Raw genomic sequence first — 17603 nt, 5'->3', positions numbered from 1 at the left:
GCAAAGAGAAGCATCGACCAATAAAAGGCAGAATACTAATTAATAAGAGAACTACATTACTTGTACCCAGTGAAACTCCTTTGTTAAAACCTATAAACAGCAAAAAGTTTTGAGAGTCGGCATGCTTGATTTATGGAACACCACTGAACACTCAAGGCTTGCACAACTGTGACATAAATCAGTCTCTGAGTGTGTGATTAGTGGCTTGTTGCACACCGGCTAGCGAACCCGGTATCTCAGGGGGTAACACTGTGTCACCTGCGCGCGGAGCCCGTGCCTCGGGGGATCTGCAGAGCTCCCTGAGCGCCGTGAGGCTTCCGAGGCGCCCTCAGCCGCCACCGCGTCCCGGGCTCCGCCGCACTTTCCTCCCTCAGGGCTCGCCCCGCCCTCCCCTCGGGGATTCACCAATGGCACGGCTCCAGCTCGCCGCGCTCCCTCAGGCTCAGCCAATCGAAGGCAGGCAGGGACTCTCGAGCCGGCGCCTCCGCCAATCGCCGTCTCGTGGGCGGGGCCTCACAGCCGGCGGGGCGGGCGGAGCGGGGCGGCCATGGCGGCGCTGCCGGTGCCGCTGCTGGCGCTGGCGCTGCTGCTGCTGGCGGGATGTGGCGGGCCCGGCGCCGCGGGGCAGAGGCGGAAGGAGGTGAGACTCGCCCGGAGCCCCCGCGCTGCGCCGGGGCCGGTTCTCGCTGAGTGGGATGAGGGCAGGACCGGCCGGGGCACGGCGGGGTGGCCTGGCCTCACCCCGGGTACCCGCCTTGAGGTTCGGCCGGCTCTGAGGGGAGCCCGCAGGGAGGGAAGGTGCTTCCAGGTTCTTCGGTTCTTGTTAGGAGCACTGGACGGGTGTTGTCTTCCTAGTGTATGGGATTTGCTGGAGGGAGGATGAGTGGTTGTAGTCGCTAAGGTGCAACTTAATTCCACGCACTTGACCTGCAAGGTTTAGAAAAATCCTATATAAGCGTGTATACTTGTGTCAGTTATAAGTCAGAGAAGAATAATGTATTATTATTATTATTATTATTATTATTATTACTATCGTCATGGCGAGATTCTTGGGGCTGCCCTGTGCACGGTCAGGAGTTGGACTTTGATGCTCTTACTGGCTCCCTTCCAATTCAGGATATATTATGGTGATTTCCTCTAACATATTTATCTGAAGAAGGGTGTTAATGAGTAGAGAAGTGCTTTATGATAAATGTAACATTTGTGAGTTTGTCAAACTAATGCCTTTTCTTATAATATTCTAGAATTGATTGTCTCCTTTTTAAGGAATATTTTAGCGTTGAGCACTTCTGAGTTTTTCAAATATATTCTGAATGATGGTTCTTTTTTTTTCCAGCAGTGCTGAAAATGAAATATTGAGGTTGGTTCCACCTGTGGTGTTGATTCCACTGCCGCAATTTTGGAAAGCTGAAACAGTTTGATGCTTAGTCTAGCAAAAAGGCTGTGGAGGGGATGGAGGTGGCTGGTACAGCTGAAAGAAATCCTGCAGCTGCTCTGAGGAGGGGCTGCTGAGCTGAGGGTCTTCACCAGCCTGCTCATGCTGAGTGCTTAAAGCTCTGTGTGTTACTGCCTGGCTGAAGTTAATGAATTATGTTAACATGACTGTTAAATGTTCAGTGAATGCCTTGCAGAATCTTACTGAAGTATCACATCACCTGGGTGGCATTCTGGAAAGCAGTGCAGATATTTGTTGCATCAAATCCAAAACATAAGACTGTACTGCGAGACTCAAAAAACCCCCAAAATAATAATGTTTCGTTACCATTTTCAGATGGTGCTGTCAGAAAAAGTGAACCAGCTGATGGAGTGGGCTAGTAAGAGATCCGTGATCCGAATGAACGGAGACAAATTCCGGCGCCTGGTGAAGGCCCCTCCCAGGAACTACTCAGTGATTGTGATGTTCACTGCCCTTCAGCCTCACAGACAGTGTGTTGTGTGCAAGTATGAGCTCCTTTAGTCCTAAATTAGAACTTGAAAGCCATCTGATGCTTTGTAGGACACTAAATTTAAGAGCAGGGTTGCACTTTGACCCAGGTGGGGGGAATGTACATGGGTGAGTTACAGTAGGATTGGCTTTGCAATTTAATGTGTGGGAATATGTGTGTAATGTGTTCATGAGGAAACATAATCCTCAGTTTTATCTCCCTCCTAAGATAATCCACTGTTCCCTTTGCAGAAACAGTGTTTACTCTGGAGAAAAACACAGTGAAAGCTCAACTTTCCTGGCATAAGCTGCTGAAGAAATGTAGAATTATTGCTGGCCATGGAGCTTAAATGTTGTTCTTAATTAATATATTGCTTGGCACTTATTTACAATTCCAATATTCTGGCTCCTTAACCATATTATAGCTTTTCTTTATTAATCTGGAGGTGCCAGAGTTCTGCAAGGGTGATTTTTATACCTGATCCCTTGAAATTCTTCGTTTCCCACCCTATGACCTGGAAGAAAGAGTACACCTGGCCACATTTTGGTGCTCTGTGGACTGGCAAATCCTGAGCAGCTGAGTTCCACTTCACTTTTCAGTTAGAAACTACCTCAGCTTGTGTTTGTGGACTCAACAAATCTTGCCCTTCCATTTAAAAAAGCAGGTGCCAAATGCTTTCCCTGATGGTAGAAGAGTGTCTGTGCTTAAATGATTTCATTAACACTTAAACTTTCTTTTGAACCCTAGAAAATTAAAGGGGTGGGTGTGGGAGGCACCCATGGATGGGGTGGGTGGGCACAGCTGCTTTACATTGCACAACTGCTGTGGACAAAGCCATGCCACAGCCTCTCACTTGGTGTGTTTTCCAGGCAAGCTGATGAGGAATACCAGATTCTGGCAAACTCCTGGAGGTATTCCAGTGCATTTACCAACAAGATTTTTTTTGCTATGGTGGATTTTGACGAAGGCTCAGACGTGTTTCAGATGGTAATATCTTTTTCTCTTCTAATGTTGTTTTTAGTTTGGGTTTTGGGAAAGAAGGTAAAGATGTTAAATAATTTAGTGTTACATTGAACAAAGGAATGAAAAGTTAAAGGCTGTCACTCTTGAAAGAAAGATGGCCTGAGCATGTTGGTAAGAATATTAACAGAACTGACAGATGTGGAATAGGTACAAGGAGTGAATTGGTTTCTTTGACTTTTTTTCCCCGAGTTTGTCTCCTGTAATAACTTCTGGCATAATTCTTAATGGAATTCTTCTGTGGTACATGAAGAGGCAAGATAGAAAGCACTGATGTCATTAGGAGCAGCTATTACAATTTTTAGATGACTAGAGAATGATAAATTAGGCTTTTGGTATTTCTTTTCAAGTACCCAGCCATTTTTCTCTTCTTTTAACATTGTGTGATCACATTTTTTTTGTTCTCCAGCTGTGAGAACATTCCATGTACACTTGAAATTGTAGGTCACATTAATAGTTCATTGCAGTCTTGCAGATGTTAACTTTTTTTTAAGAGGTACTAATCTCTATTTAACAGCCACACAGTTAAGGCAGTAATACTTTATTAAATGGAAGCTTTTGAACTGGAGAGTTGAAAAGAGATGTCTTTTTATGACTCTTGTTAATTTTTTTCCTTATTGTGTTAAAAATGCATTCATCAAGCTGTGGCCTTTCTAGAAGGCCATATTTTAGACTCATATATTGCTATTTCACAGATTTCTTTACCAAAAGTAGTATTTGGAGAAGAAACAGATTCAAAAAAAAAGTGCATGAAATACAGAAATGCAAGCTGTGTGCTGCCTATTGGTTTTTTAAAAAGCCATGGCCATTAAATCAAAGAGCTAACTTTCCTGATTCAGTAACAATATTGCAAGCCAGAAATAGTGTAGAATTGTGTTACCAAATAATCCTTTCATAGGCCATATCCTCTGTGAACTCTCTCCCTGCAGCTGAACATGAATTCTGCCCCCACTTTCATTAACTTCCCTGCCAAGGGGAAGCCCAAGCGGGGGGACACCTACGAGCTGCAGGTGCGCGGCTTCGCGGCGGAGCAGCTGGCACGCTGGGTGGCCGACAGGACAGACGTGCACGTGAGTCTGGGCACCTTCCCTCTGCAGCCCTGTGCAGGGCCAGCACTCCTTCCCTCTGCAGCCCTGTGCAGGGCCAGCACTCCTTCCCTCTGCAGCCCTGTGCAGGGCCAGCACTCCTTCCCTCTGCAGCCCTGTGCAGGGCCAGCACCCCTTCCCTCAGCACCCTGTGCAGGGCCAGCACCCCCTGTGCAGGGCCAGCACTCCTTCCCTCTGCACCCTGTGCAGGGCCAGCACTCCTTCCCTCTGCAGCCCTGTGCAGGGCCAGCACTCCTTCCCACAGCACCCTGTGCAGGGCCAGCTCTCCTTCGCTCAGCACCCTGTGCAGGGCCAGCACTCCTTGTGCAGGGCCAGCACCCCTTCCCTCTGCACCCTGTGCCGGGCCAGCACTCCTTCCCTCAGCACCCCTTGTGCAGGGCCAGCACCCCTTCCCTCTGCACCCTGTGCCGGGCCAGCACTCCTTCCCTCAGCACCCCTTGTGCAGGGCCAGCACCCCTTCCCTCTGCACCCTGTGCCGGGCCAGCACTCCTTCCCTCAGCACCCCTTGTGCAGGGCCAGCACCCCTTCCCTCTGCACCCTGTGCCGGGCCAGCACTCCTTCCCTCAGCACCCCTTGTGCAGGGCCAGCACCCCTTCCCTCTGCACCCTGTGCCGGGCCAGCACTCCTTCCCTCAGCACCCCTTGTGCAGGGCCAGCACCCCTTCCCTCTGCACCCTGTGCCGGGCCAGCACTCCTTCCCTCAGCACCCCTTGTGCAGGGCCAGCAATCCTTCCCTCAGCACTCCTTGTGCAGGGCCAGCACTCGTTGTGCAGGGCCAGCACACCTTTCCTCAGCACCCCTGTACAGGGCTAGCACCCCTTTCCTCAGCACCCCGTTCCTCAGCACCCCCTGTGCAGGGCTGGCTGGGGAACATCATTTATGTTCTGTGCCTCCTGAGCTGCTCTAAAGAGCTCATCTACAAAATCTAGTTCAGACTCATGACTGCATCTTTCAATTTCCTTACAGCCTCTGTGCTGGTATTTTGTGTAATGCTGTATTTGAGTAGATGGTAAAACTCATGTCCTTCCTTCTTGCTCTCTGTTCCTGTGGAAGAAAAACAATCTCTGAATTTTTGAACAGGGTAAAGTTGTGTAAACAGCTGAAGTTACAATATTGGTGGAAGAAGCATTGCTTACTTCCCGAGTCAGATTTATTACCTAGAAAATGTGTATGCCATAGTTTTTCCACTCAATGTTGTGGGTTTTTTAGCAGGGGTGCAGGTATAATGTCTGATCCCACTGAGAGAAAATGATTCCACTGTCCTGTGTTCAGATCCGTGTGATAAGGCCACCAAACTATGCTGGACCCTTGATGCTGGGGTTGCTGCTGGCTGTCATCGGAGGCCTCGTGTATTTGCGGGGCAGCAATCTGGATTTTCTCTACAACAAAACTGGCTGGGCCTTTGCTGCTCTGGTGAGTCATCATGACTTTGGTTTCCCTGTAATACTGAGTTTTGTAGCAGTTCAAGTTTTCAAAAGCTTCTGTATTTCCATGTTCTTAAAACTGGTAGGGGGAAAATGAGGTACAGTTAGCTTTGCTTTTTCACAGATTGATAACATTATGTGATCTTAGTCCCTTCAGCTCACTGAATGCTTGATTAGATGCCTTTTTTATGAAGATGAAGTGGGACAATTCTTAGCCTGTGTTCCAAACCAGTACATTTTGGTATGAAGTGAAAAGATATCAGGTTAAAATTAAAAAAATGAGGTACAGTTAGCTTTGCTTTTTCACAGATTGATAACATTATGTGATCTTAGTCCCTTCAGCTCACTGAATGCTTGATTAGATGCCTTTTTTATGAAGATGAAGTGGGACAATTCTTAGCCTGTGTTCCAAACCAGTACATTTTGGTATGAAGTGAAAAGATAATCAGGTGAAATTTAACAGAAAAGAGAATCCTTATTAAATAGCATTTCTTCTTTCCTTTTCAGTGTTTTGTGTTAGCAATGACATCAGGCCAGATGTGGAACCACATCAGAGGCCCTCCCTATGCTCATAAGAATCCCCACACGGGACAAGTGGTGAGTGTTGCCTTCATTTTCTTTTCTGCAGAATAAGGCTGATACTAAGAGACAAACCAGAGTGCAAATTCTGCTTTTGGCTTCTCTCTTTGTGAGTGAGACCAACCTCTCCTGCAGTGAGCAAGGCAAATCAACATGTCTTGCACATGTGTTGTATCTCCAACGATGAAGGGATGTGAAAGTTATAAATTTCTTACAGCACAATAAAGGGTTGAGTCTTAGGTGCTAAAATTCCTGTTGCTGAGCCTGGCAATTATATTTTAACCTGGTCTTGTTAACTCACACACTCATCTAATGAGTTCCATGTAAAACCATCTTTCCTCAAGATTCTTGAAGTAAGTTAATATCTAGTGACCTCAGATTTATGAAGTTTCTTTCTTGGGAAAACATTTCTTTAACATTATTTCAAATATACTGCTCTAGAAGAGACAAACTGAAAGTAGTCACAGTGTTCTGAGAGCATTACATCTGCTCAGGTGCTTACATATCACATACTGGCTTTTCCTCATGGTTTTACTCAGGGAATTAATTTGGAAATTTGGAAATGTCATGCTCTAGAAGAGACAAACTGAAAGTAGTCACAGTGTTCTGAGAGCATTACATCTGCTCAGGTGCTTACACATCACATACTGGTTTTTCTCATGGTTTTACTCAGGGAATGAATTTGAAAATTTGGAAATGTCCTTTTGTGCCTGGTTAGATGGGGCAGGCCCTCTGTATTCTTCTGTAGGAAGTGAATAAAACTTTTTTTTCCTACTTAGATATGACATCATAGCCATTATAGGGTGTCCCATAGGGATTAAAAATGGTATTTTTTTCATAAATTTCAATTTTTCTGTTAACCCAGAAGTGAAAAAGATTCCAGATGCTTGGTTCTGGAGGCAAGTGAATCAGGTTCACACAGAGATTGAAGGGATTACCCCTGAGCTAAGCAGCAGTGTACACAACCTAAGAATCTCAGTCAGGGAATGGATCAGATTCAGATCACATTAGGATGCAGGAGGGACTAATCTTGTGGTATTTTGCTCAGCTGGACTGAGAATCTGGACCACAAAGGTTGTAGCTGCTTTTGCACTTGCTGTAATCTGAATGAGGCTGATTGTGCATGGTAATGAATAGAAGAAGGATCTTTGCTTCTGTTGCAGCTCCCCCAAAAATCAGTGATGAACAGCTGAAATTGTTCATACTCCAACTTCTGCTCTCTCCTGAAAAAAATACAATGTAAACCCCAGTTCCAGGCTCTGTAGCTGTTGTTAATCATGTCAAAGTCGTCTCCAGTCTTTTCTAAATCGAATTACTCTTTGTCTCTTACAGAATTATATCCATGGAAGCAGCCAAGCCCAGTTTGTGGCAGAAACACATATAGTTCTGCTGTTCAGTATCCTTCCTGGGAGAGGCATGTGGTTGGTGACAGATTTTTGGTCAGCAAATGTTGCTGCCTTTTCAGTGGTGCTTTGTCATGGCTTTAATTGCCACCTAACACTGATGCAGAAGCTTGTAAAACCTTTCTGCACTGCCAGCTGTGCTTTTCCTGTGCCTCTGATCTTTAAGTTGACTAGGAAAATATTTACTGCTTTCTCACTTTCTTGTTTAAGTACCAAGCAGAATACATCCCTAAAGTTGTGGATCTCTTTGGAAGATTCTTCAGGATACTCCCTGTTCCTCTGTGCCTGTCTCTTTTCAGTGTCACTTATTTCTTGCTTTGATGTTGAATTCATTCCTCTATCACTGATCTTTTATTTCTTTGCTTACCTTCTTATCTTACCATTTGTTCCTACTAATGATGCAGGATTTTGCCATGCTGTCAAGAAAGGCAAGTGGAAATTCCAGATTGAGAGCTTTTACTTTCCTCATTTGTACAAAAAATGCTTCTTTGGGATCTTAAGAATACCTTAAAATTCCATGTTCTGGTTGTCTCCCATGTATTTCTCCCATTTTTTCCCCACATGTATGTTTTTGATCCACCATTTGTTACTTTAGTCATTTCTGGCTGGAGCTTTTCTTCTGTGTCTTGTCACCTGTATCAGCATTCCTTTATTTTTTATTAAGGACCTTTTCTTGTATTTCATGTTTTAAATTTAAAACAGGCCCTTGGATGAAAACTTCTGATCTTTTTCTGTTACTGTATTTTTGATCCACTTGGTCAAATTCAAAGTAGAAGCTTTTTGTTGATGTTCATTTGTGTTATTGCTATCCATCAGACCCAACCCACCCATTGCTGGAGACATTTAAAATTATTAAATTTGGTGAGGTTTCTATGGGTTCAGGTCACTTTCCTCCTGTGCTGAAGGTGGTCTGTGTCTGAAATTGAAAGATTCCTGAAGGTCCTGATGCAGTCAATGATAAGAATTTTTCCTTTCAGGAGGAGACTTGGGACTGGACATTAGTAGTGAAATGGAATGAAACCTTTGGGAATTCTGTCTTTCATTCCTCTGGATTCACTACTTTGCTTTGCAAGGATTCATTCTTGGCAAATATGAGGCCTTTTGTGTTGTCTGTGCTTCTTTAGTTTTATGATCTTTATTTTTTTAAATTTGAAGAATTAGAAAAGAAATATTGCCACTTGAAAGGCAGCCTTGGATGTTGGATTAAATACTGCATGTGTTTTATTTGTTCTCTTGGCTGAGTGAATGCAGAAGCTGAATTCTTTTGGGCATTTTCCAGTGGAGAACAGCAGTAGGAGCAGACCAAGCTCTCTGGGAAGGAATGCTGCTGCATTACAAGCTGAGATAATGCATGTTTTTCATTCTGCCTGAAGATTTTCCAGTTTATATTTTAAGCTTTGCATTTATTTTCTCTTAAAAGCGGACGTTATGAATGTCTTTCAGTTGTTCTTTTTTTGCCCCATAGTTGCTGATTTGGCTGGAAAGTGTTTGATTTTTCCAGTGAGTTTTAATGCCTCAGGTGTGGTGTGGGAGCTGAATTTAGGGGATTAGGAGTGTTTTGAATCTGTTGCACTTTGTTGGTTAGCCTTAAACAGCATTTGTAGATGGTGGAGTTACTTTAGGAATGGTCCTTCTCCACGAAGCTGCTACTTCTGACATGGATGTGGGGAAAAGAAAAAGTAAGTACTGATAGTTTGCTCTCTGAGCAAAGGCATATTCAGTGAGGGTGTTTGATACACCATTTAACAGAAATGCTTTTGCACTGGGGGGTTTTGTTCACTCCCCACCTCTAAGCTGACAGAATCATTTGGATGTTTGACAGTTTCTGGAGTTGCTTAGCAAACTGCAAGATAAATCCTTTTGGCAGAGGGGGAGAGATAAAGATGCTTTGCAGTGTTTTGCTAGTAAGAGGGGGAAGAAGGAACTTTTTCTCAAAGCATTTATATAAAATTGGTGTAAAATTGGTGTTAATTTATATCTCAATGACACAAGTAGAGCCCTGATCTGACCAAAGCTGTAAACACTGCAGAAGGCTTTGAAAACCTGAATCACTGAGGTGTTTGCAGGGGCAACAGTCCCATCAGAGCCTCTCCTTGTGCATCTCTTGCAGTTATGTGCATTGCTGGCATTGGCTTGGTGGTGCTGTTCTTCAGCTGGCTGCTGTCTGTCTTCAGATCCAAGTACCACGGCTACCCCTACAGGTACGTCAGGCTGGGCCCTGCAGCCCCTGCTCTCCTGGCCTTTGGGGTGCAGCTGCACCACTGCAGCTCTGCTGGCAGGAAATACTCCTCTAAAAATGCTCCCTTGGTTTCTCAGAGTGGCAATAGTGGTTGATAAAGTCACAGAAATAAGAGTGTTGCATGGATGTCGTGATTTTTCAGTCTAACCAAAGCAAACTCTACTTTTCATGCCATTGCATGTTGTAAAATACTTCTATTTTCAGAATGGTATCTCAGCTAGTTTATACTGCCAACAAATTTATTTTCCCTCCTATTTTTCTCTCTTCCATATTCATGCATCTTCATTATTAATCCTCTTTGTGAGACCAGGGAGGATGCCTGATGCTTTAAAGCTGTCTACATTTGGGGATTTCTTGTTTAAGGAGTCTAATACTGTTGTTTGACCACTTCTAGATATGTCTGACTGATACAGATACCTTTGGTGTGTTTGCTAGCTTTTATGTATTTTTAAGCAATAAGTTCATGTTAAAGGACCAGTTTCTAATGATTTCACCATCTGCAATGAGCTGAATTTGTCTATAAAGCTAAACCCACAGACAGATATTATGCCTTCTCTATGAGAAATGTGGTCTCATTTGAAAATATCTTAATAATAAAACCTGTTGTTTTTTTGAAGACTTTCCTCAAGAGCAAAAGACAGCTGAAATTATTCCCTATTTGATAACTGCTTTTATTCTGGTTTCTGCAATGGTCTTAGGTACTCCTGCTGACTTTCTTGAAGGGAAAATATCATTGTCTTTAGTTTTGAGTTATTAGAAATGCATTTTTAGTAAGTTTTTTTTTTTACAACTTTTTTTTGTAGCAGCATCAGGCCCATTTCTCACTCTGATTTTTCTTGGCATTTATAAAAGCTAAGTGGAATGTTGCACACCTTTGCTTCTTATAAAATTAATAGGAATGTTTGTTATTTTGCTCTTTGCAGTTTCCTAATGAGCTAAAGGATTCCAGTCTGTAACATCAGGAAGGTGGTGGCTCTGAACTTGGATGTGGTGGAATGAGGAGCTCAACATGTGTGGTTTGTGCTACCTCTGCTTACACTGAGACAGTTAAACACTGAACCAAAGACAATGTAGTGCCTTAAATACAGCAAGCAATTTGCTCTGAAGGACACAGAGTGTTCAGATGCAATCTCTCTTTCATAAGCTTTACATCTTCTTAAGCAGCTCTACTTCTAGCAAAATTCAGAACGTAATGCTTAAAACTACATTTCCATGGACTAACTAGAAATGGTACTTTCAGTTCACTTGGATAATCTGTTTACCATGGGTTTTTTTTTCCCTTGAATTATCACCTTATTTCCTGTTTGTGCATAGCAGGTGACAGCAGCTTCTCTGTCGTGCCTTTTCATGGTTGAGAAAACAGCTTCATGTACCTGGAAATCTTTTCCTTCAGCCTGTGTGCAACCCTTGGAGCATGCTCCAGGTCCCATTGAATATCCTAGAGCTGTGTCTCATTTTTGAGAAGAGATCTCAACTGCTGTATGATGCAAGAGGTTGTTTCACAGACGAAGGGGGAGTTTTCAACATGTAGAACGGAGTTATTAATTAGTTAAATCTTTCTTTGCCAAATGCTGAAACTGCAGTGTTTAAGTTGTAAACTTTGACTCAAAGCTAGAAAAAGAATTCTTAGACTGGCCAACACTCACACTCTTAAAAATACGAACCAAAAGTACAAATGTAACTATCTATGTGTTGCATGAATTCAGAGTTGCTAATTGGCTTTCAGGTTACTGCCCAGAGCCCTGGCAAATGAACAGATGCCAGATTTGTGGTCACTGTATAAGTCACTGTATAAGTTCTTGCATTCTCCACTAGTTTTCTCCACATTTTTATCCTTTGGCAGAGATGTCTGCTCCTGGGATGAACGTTGTTACCCCAGGACACACTTGATAGCCTTACAACTGAATGCACGTGCTGCTTGCTCTCCCCTTTTGTTCTCTCACCTCACAAAGATACTTTGCCTTAAGAATTCTTGAGTGGAAGACATTGTGCCTCAGCAAAAACTGTTGTGCAATTCAGCAGTTGTACTACAGGAAATCTTTGCAGCCTGATTCAGTAACACTTCCTTCCATAGGCTCTGGTGGCCTTAGAGGTTGGTAGTCAGAGAGACTTCTGTCTCCTGCTCCTGCCTCTCCTCTCTCAAGGGGTTACGGAATCTGGATGTTTGAAATTGACTCTCAGAAGGGATTGTATCACTCCAAGCAGAATGTTATACTTAAGCAGTTTTGCTGAATTAATACACATCTCAAGTGCCTTAATGTCGCTAATTTCGTTGTTTGATGTTTCAACTCGTTGAGATGCATTTTTCTATGCCATACAGAACGATGAGCCTAAATTGTGTGCCTGACTGGATTTTGGACAAGTTTCAATAAAACTTTTTAGTCTAATCCATGCTCCTTTGTCTTTTGAATTTTGACATAAAACAAACCAACCTCTTTTCTTCCACTTTTGTTTCAACATATTAATCACAGCCTGTCTTTATAAAGTAAGCAACCTGAATGTGGGTGAGTAGACTGGATTAGTAGTCTGTATGTGTTTATGTGGAGAATTACATCCCAGAATGTCAGCACTAGAGAGATGCTCATGTAGCCAGCTGATAGTATAAAGATTACATGATTTTGGCTTGTCTTTGACAGCTGTCGTGCACTGAAAATCTTGGATTCCTGGAGTTCTAGACAGATCAGCTCCTGATGTTTCTGGAGGTGGAATCTTGTTAGCATTGTAGATTTGCCTGAAACAACTCAGCACTGCTGTACCTGTGGCTTGTTTTCCTGCCAGCTGGTAAAATGCTTCCCATAAACTTTTCCAGTTATAATTTGTTCTGTCCTAAAACCATCCAGTTCCATACTGACAAGTTTAAACAGTCACACCTCATGCAGGTGCATGCTAAATTCATGTTTACCTTCCACGTGAGGTGGCCACGATGTTGACAGTTTGGGATTTTCCTCTTTTTTTTTTTTTTTTCCCCCATGCTGAGATGAAAATAATGCTCCTTTTTCCCAACAGTTTTTCTGCTCTCTAGACTGAAGTGTATAGAGGAGGAAACAGATGTGGTAGTGGAGCAGAAGATGGAGTGCTTGCAAGGACCAGTGGCAGGTTTAGAGGGGATGAATTCTGGCAAGGTTTGACTTGTGCAGCAGTTGAGAGGTAACAGCTGGCTCTGGTTGGTACCCAGGGTGATGCTTGGTGCCAGGGGCACTGGCAGCTCACTGGCTGGTTACTCACAGTAGAACAAAGGTGGCCAGGGCAATGCATTCAAGATCTGCTGTGGGGAAACTGGGAACTGCTGAGGACATCTCCTTTAGAAAGGGAATCATTAAATAGCTCAGGAGTGCCCTGAAAGCTCACTGTGAGAGAACACTTGTGATAAAGGGAGGAAATGGTGTATTCTGCAGCTGAAAATGGATTCTGTGGTTTTGGTAATGGGGCTGGCCTCAGTGAATGCTGCTTTTTTCTGCTTTTGAGAAGGAGCTGTGGTGTATTGAGAAGATATTTTGGAATAATAGCTAGAAAATAATTCAGGGAGCTCTCTGCACTAAGTGCAAGGCAAGACAGTAAATTTAAATGGATTAATCTGTGTAATGGTTTGCATTATGTACAATTTACTGGATGTTCCTGCCTTCAAACCATTTTAGTGTTCAGCACAGAATGTGATTTTCATGAGGCCCTGGCACAGGGTGCCCAGAGCAGCTGTGGCTGCCCCTGGATCCCTGGCAGTGCCCAAGGCCAGGCTGGACAGGGCTTGGAGCATCCTGGGGTACTGGGAGGTGTCTCTGCCCATGGGATGAGCTTTAATGTCCCTTCCAACACAAGCCATTGTGGAATTCTCTGATAGTGGTGCCTAGTGGTCATTCCTGCTCTTCAGGGTCAGAAGTGCCCAGTCCTCCAGCAAGATGTGCCCAGCTCTGCATCTGCTGTGTTCCTGGTGCTCTTGCAACTAACTTTAATTAATCCCCTGCTGGTGATGGCCATGAGGGTAAGATTCAGCCATGAGGGTAAGAACAGGTTCAGCCTCTTGGCAGGCAGGGGGGTTGCCATCAATGCTCAGGGAATGAGATAATGGCTGGCTAGGGACTTCAGGAGGAAAATGTAGGTGCTTTTATGGTCACAGCCACTGGAAGAGTAAGAAAATGTACAGCCAGGTTTGTTCTGAGCCCTATTCAAAATGTGTGAAAGCACAGCAGGGAGTTTTTGATTCCCAGCAAATCAAAGTTGGAGTTTTAGAAGTACTGAAAAAAGCTTAAACCTCAAAACACTTGAACATCCAGAGAAAATCAGATGTGTGAATGGCTTCTGCTTGTTTGAATGAATATGCTGCCCATGACATCAGATGATGCCAAATCATGGCATCTTGTAGCCAAACTTGGTTGGGAGAGAAGATCAGTCTGTAGTGTTCCTCCAGGGGCTGTTGGCAGTGGTTTATGGTAGTTTGTTTTAAAAAAATGCCCATTCTGTAATAGAAAAATACTTAAACTGAAATCAGATTATTTAAGAAGTTAAAATAAAAGTTATTATTTAAGAAGTTTAAGTGCTTTCGTCTGCTGTGAGAAATAATTCTCACCAAGGATTTGAGAAAGTACTGGCACTTGGTTTCTGTGTTGGACCTTGGTGTTTGCTGTTTTCTCATGCTGGAAAGGTTTAATTCTCAACTACAAACCACTGATAAATGACTCCACACCATTCCTTTGGACTTTCCTAAGGGGAATAGAGCAACAGCAACACAAAGAACAAACTTCCTCGCGTGAGCATCACCTGTTTTCAGTTTTATCATGCTTTTTGTCTGAGAAATAGAGAGTTTCATTGCACATAACCTGTTCCAATTAACGACTCAGATCTTCATCATTCCTACAAAATTAATTTAAGCAGAGCCTTTTATTGGTCTGGATTAATTGTGCTACTTTTATCACAGATAATAATATGAAAGAGATGTATATGTAGTTTGTATTTCTAGGTCAGCAGCACATCAAGTTATTAAAATATCCTCTTGTCAATTGATAGCTATACATGTCTTTCAGCCATGTTCCTTAAAAGTAGGGTAATATGTACTTAAGAAAACTAATTGCTATCATTAGGAAGAGAAACAATGGGTGTGATGAGACTCTGCAGTGGTTTGTCCTGCAAGCTGAGCTCTGAATCCTGGCTCTGCCAAGGCTGTTGGAGCTTGGGATTCACGTTCTCTGAACCTGAGAGAAGCAGAGAAGAGAATGATCAAAACAATTCTTATCTCATTTGCTGCTTCTTTGTTTGTGCACAAGTAGAATGCATTATGGAAGATTGTCTGCCTGAAGGAATTTGGTAATTGGTGTCTGGTGTGAGTGTTTTGTTTTCTTGACCAATCTCTACAAGCTGTGTCCTGACGGTCAGGAGACCCTCACGAGATGTGGCTCAGTTGAGTTCTTGCTCAGTTTCAGTTTAGATGTAGTGTAATATAGTATAAAACAATATGGTGTAATAAAGTAATTAATGGGCCTTCTGATATAATGGGGTCCTGCTCATCATTCTTCCCTGAGGGTCAGGGCACTGCCTGCTTTTACCCTAGGAGGGGTCCTGTGTGCTGGGGAAGTGTAACTGGGTGCAGGTCTGCTGGGTGGGGAGTGTTTCCCTGCAGATGCACTCAGTATCTGCCTGTTCACAGATTTCACTCTACAAAATGATTCTGTGCTTCTCCAATCTGTTTTCTTGACAACTCCATGATAATTTCAGGTTTTGTCTTCTGGAGTAATTGCTGGGAGATGGAAGCATTATTTCCTTTTTACTTATCTCAACCTTTTCTCACAGTAGGATTCCTTTTACATCTCTGACTTCAGATAGAAGTTATGAACTGGAGGCAATTAAATTTGGGTTTTTCAACTGCTTTCAAATACCTTCCCCAAGGAAACAGTGAAAGAATAAAATATTACAGAGCAATAGTAATAAATCTATGTTATTCTAAATCAGTGGGATATTAGTTGGTAATGGTGACTAAATCCCTTGAGGAGGAAAATGAATGTTTTGTGTTCTTACTTTAATCACACAGTTTGGATCCTAATGCAGAGCTAAGACTAGGTAATGCTTCCTGTTTCCTTCATCTCTCTGGTGACAGAGCACCTAGAATGGCTTTTTTCAATTTTTAATGGAATTTGTGGCAGTCGGTTAATATGGATTTTTTTTTCCCCCCTAAAATCAAGTGAGAAGGCAGGTGATGCTTTGGTCTTCTCCAGCATGAGACAGAGCTTGCTAACAAAGCTGCTGCTAAATCTGCTTTCTGCTGCTACTGAATTCAGCAGATACAGGGTGTAGCTCTTGGGTAAAATGTTACATTCTAAAGCAAGATGTGTTTAGACCTGTTTGGAGAAATTCCCTGGGAGATGTGTAAGCTTGGATGTGCTGAAGTGTGAAAGTCCTGTTGATTCTATTATCACAGGATGAAATGGGTGTTAGGGGTGATTTGCTTGGGTATTTTCTCATGTTTCATACATTGCTTTATGAAACCAGGTGAGTGGGTACATTTTTTTTTTCCTTTAGTTTCTGCAGAAAAAGATATTAATTTTCAAAACTGGTTTTCTTTACAGCAAGTGGCTAATGCCTGTCACCTGTTTCAGATTCTGTGTGGTGCTGGGCTTGGCTCTGGTGAACCTGGTGAAGCCTGCTGAGTTCAGTCATCTTCTCACAAAAGCTTGAAGAGGGCTGCATTCCAGTGCTCCTCCTTTCACAATGTCCTAGCATCTGACAGGAGTGTAGAAGCTGCTAGTACCAGCAGGCAAAATTGTCCTGGCATACTTAGGTGTAGCTGCCAGTGATGCATTTCCTTATCTAGAGTTTTCTGTTCAAAAAGGAAAAGCTGTAGCCAAGCTGGGCTGAAGCTGCCCCAGGCAGGGTTGCTCATGTTCAGCCTGTGTGTGGTTTATGTTATCCCTGTCTTCTGTCTTTGTACTTGAGGAACTCTGCTCCCAAGCTTGCTTGTGGGCTTGGAGTTCCAGGGCTGCTTCCTGCAGAGGATGAGGGTCCTGCTGGTGATGCCCATGGAGGAGGAAGGTCAGGATGGTGATCCCTGGAGAGGCTGAGGGTGGTTCTGGGGATCCACAGATCAGGAGGATCACTCTGGTGATCCTGTTGAAGGAGGAGGGTGATTGTGGTGATCCTGTGGAGCAGGAGAGTTGTTCTGGGGCTCCTCATGGTGTAGGAGGGTCGCTGTGGTGCTGTTAGTAGGAGTTTGGGCATCTGCTCCGTGTTACTGTTCGTAAGGGTGACGTGTCTGAACGCTGTGATTCACCTACCGTGGTTGGATTGAGGTAGCAGAGCCGCCCAAGGCAGCGGTTCTCTGGCGATGAGGTGTCGCCTGTCCCGGTGTGACACGGGCTCCTGTCCAGGTGTGACGGTGTGACACGGGCTCCTGTCCCGGTGTGACACGGGCTCCTGTCCCGCTGTCCGTCCCGGGGATGTGTCAGTGCCTGGCTCCCGCCGCCATGGCCGCAGCCGCGCGCTGGGGCCCCCTGCTGGGCACAGGTGTCAGTGCACTTTGTTACGAAATGATGTCACGGGCTTGGGCCCATGACGCCAGCGTGACGTCAGCCCCGCCCCAGCCAATCAGCGCGGGGAAGGTTGGGATGATGACGTAAACTGCCCTAGCAACAGTCGGCGCGGCGCCGCCCAATCAGAAAATAGCTGTGGGCGGCCGTGAGCCAATGGGAGGCGGCGGAGGAGGACGGCGGCAGGAGGCAGGTCCCCTCGGGCTCCCTCCGATAAGATGGCGGCGGCGCTGGCGATGGCGGCGGCCGTGGCTTTGTCTGCGCCCAGCGCCTGAGCGCGGCCCCGGCCCGGGCGGCCGCTCCGCTCCGAGCAGCGGCGGCGGAGTCATGACCGCAGAGCCCGTGAGGTACGGCCGGGCCGGGCGGCTCCGCGCCGGCCGCGCGGGGTGGGGCGGGGCCG

The 17603-nt window shown here is 44.5% G+C and overlaps 2 protein-coding genes across 3 annotated transcripts in view; both read left to right on the top strand.

The window, feature by feature from the left end:
* The first annotated feature begins 513 nt into the window (after positions 1-513).
* Positions 514-12082, top strand: MAGT1 (magnesium transporter 1). Of its 2 annotated transcripts, XM_041424386.1 has the most exons (11): positions 538-640; positions 1340-1360; positions 1772-1941; positions 2795-2912; positions 3875-4015; positions 5323-5463; positions 5982-6071; positions 7386-7449; positions 9061-9135; positions 9567-9657; positions 10619-12082. In XM_041424386.1, exons 3-11 carry the CDS (start codon positions 1772-1774, stop codon positions 10632-10634), a joined length of 906 nt encoding a protein of 301 aa, XP_041280320.1. In that variant the 5' UTR covers positions 538-640; positions 1340-1360; the 3' UTR covers positions 10635-12082. The 2 variants fall into 2 exon arrangements, with proteins under 2 accessions (XP_041280319.1, XP_041280320.1); XM_041424385.1 differs by lacking the exon at positions 1340-1360 and having other exon boundaries at positions 514-640.
* A 5278-nt stretch (positions 12083-17360) lies between these two features.
* ATRX (ATRX chromatin remodeler) overlaps positions 17361-17603 on the top strand; it is a 67782-nt gene continuing 67539 nt past the window's right edge. Inside the window, exon 1 of the mRNA XM_041424395.1 lies at positions 17361-17550. Within this exon, the coding sequence (XP_041280329.1) occupies positions 17531-17550 (20 nt within the window). The 5' untranslated portion in view covers positions 17361-17530. The remainder of the gene's footprint in view (positions 17551-17603) is intronic.

The sequence above is a fragment of the Onychostruthus taczanowskii genome, unplaced genomic scaffold (genome assembly GCF_017590055.1).
Source record: "Onychostruthus taczanowskii isolate IOZ18803 unplaced genomic scaffold, ASM1759005v1 scaffold81, whole genome shotgun sequence".
NCBI classification, from domain to species: Eukaryota; Metazoa; Chordata; class Aves; order Passeriformes; family Passeridae; genus Onychostruthus; species Onychostruthus taczanowskii.
This window is presented reverse-complemented; position numbering and strand designations above follow the sequence as displayed.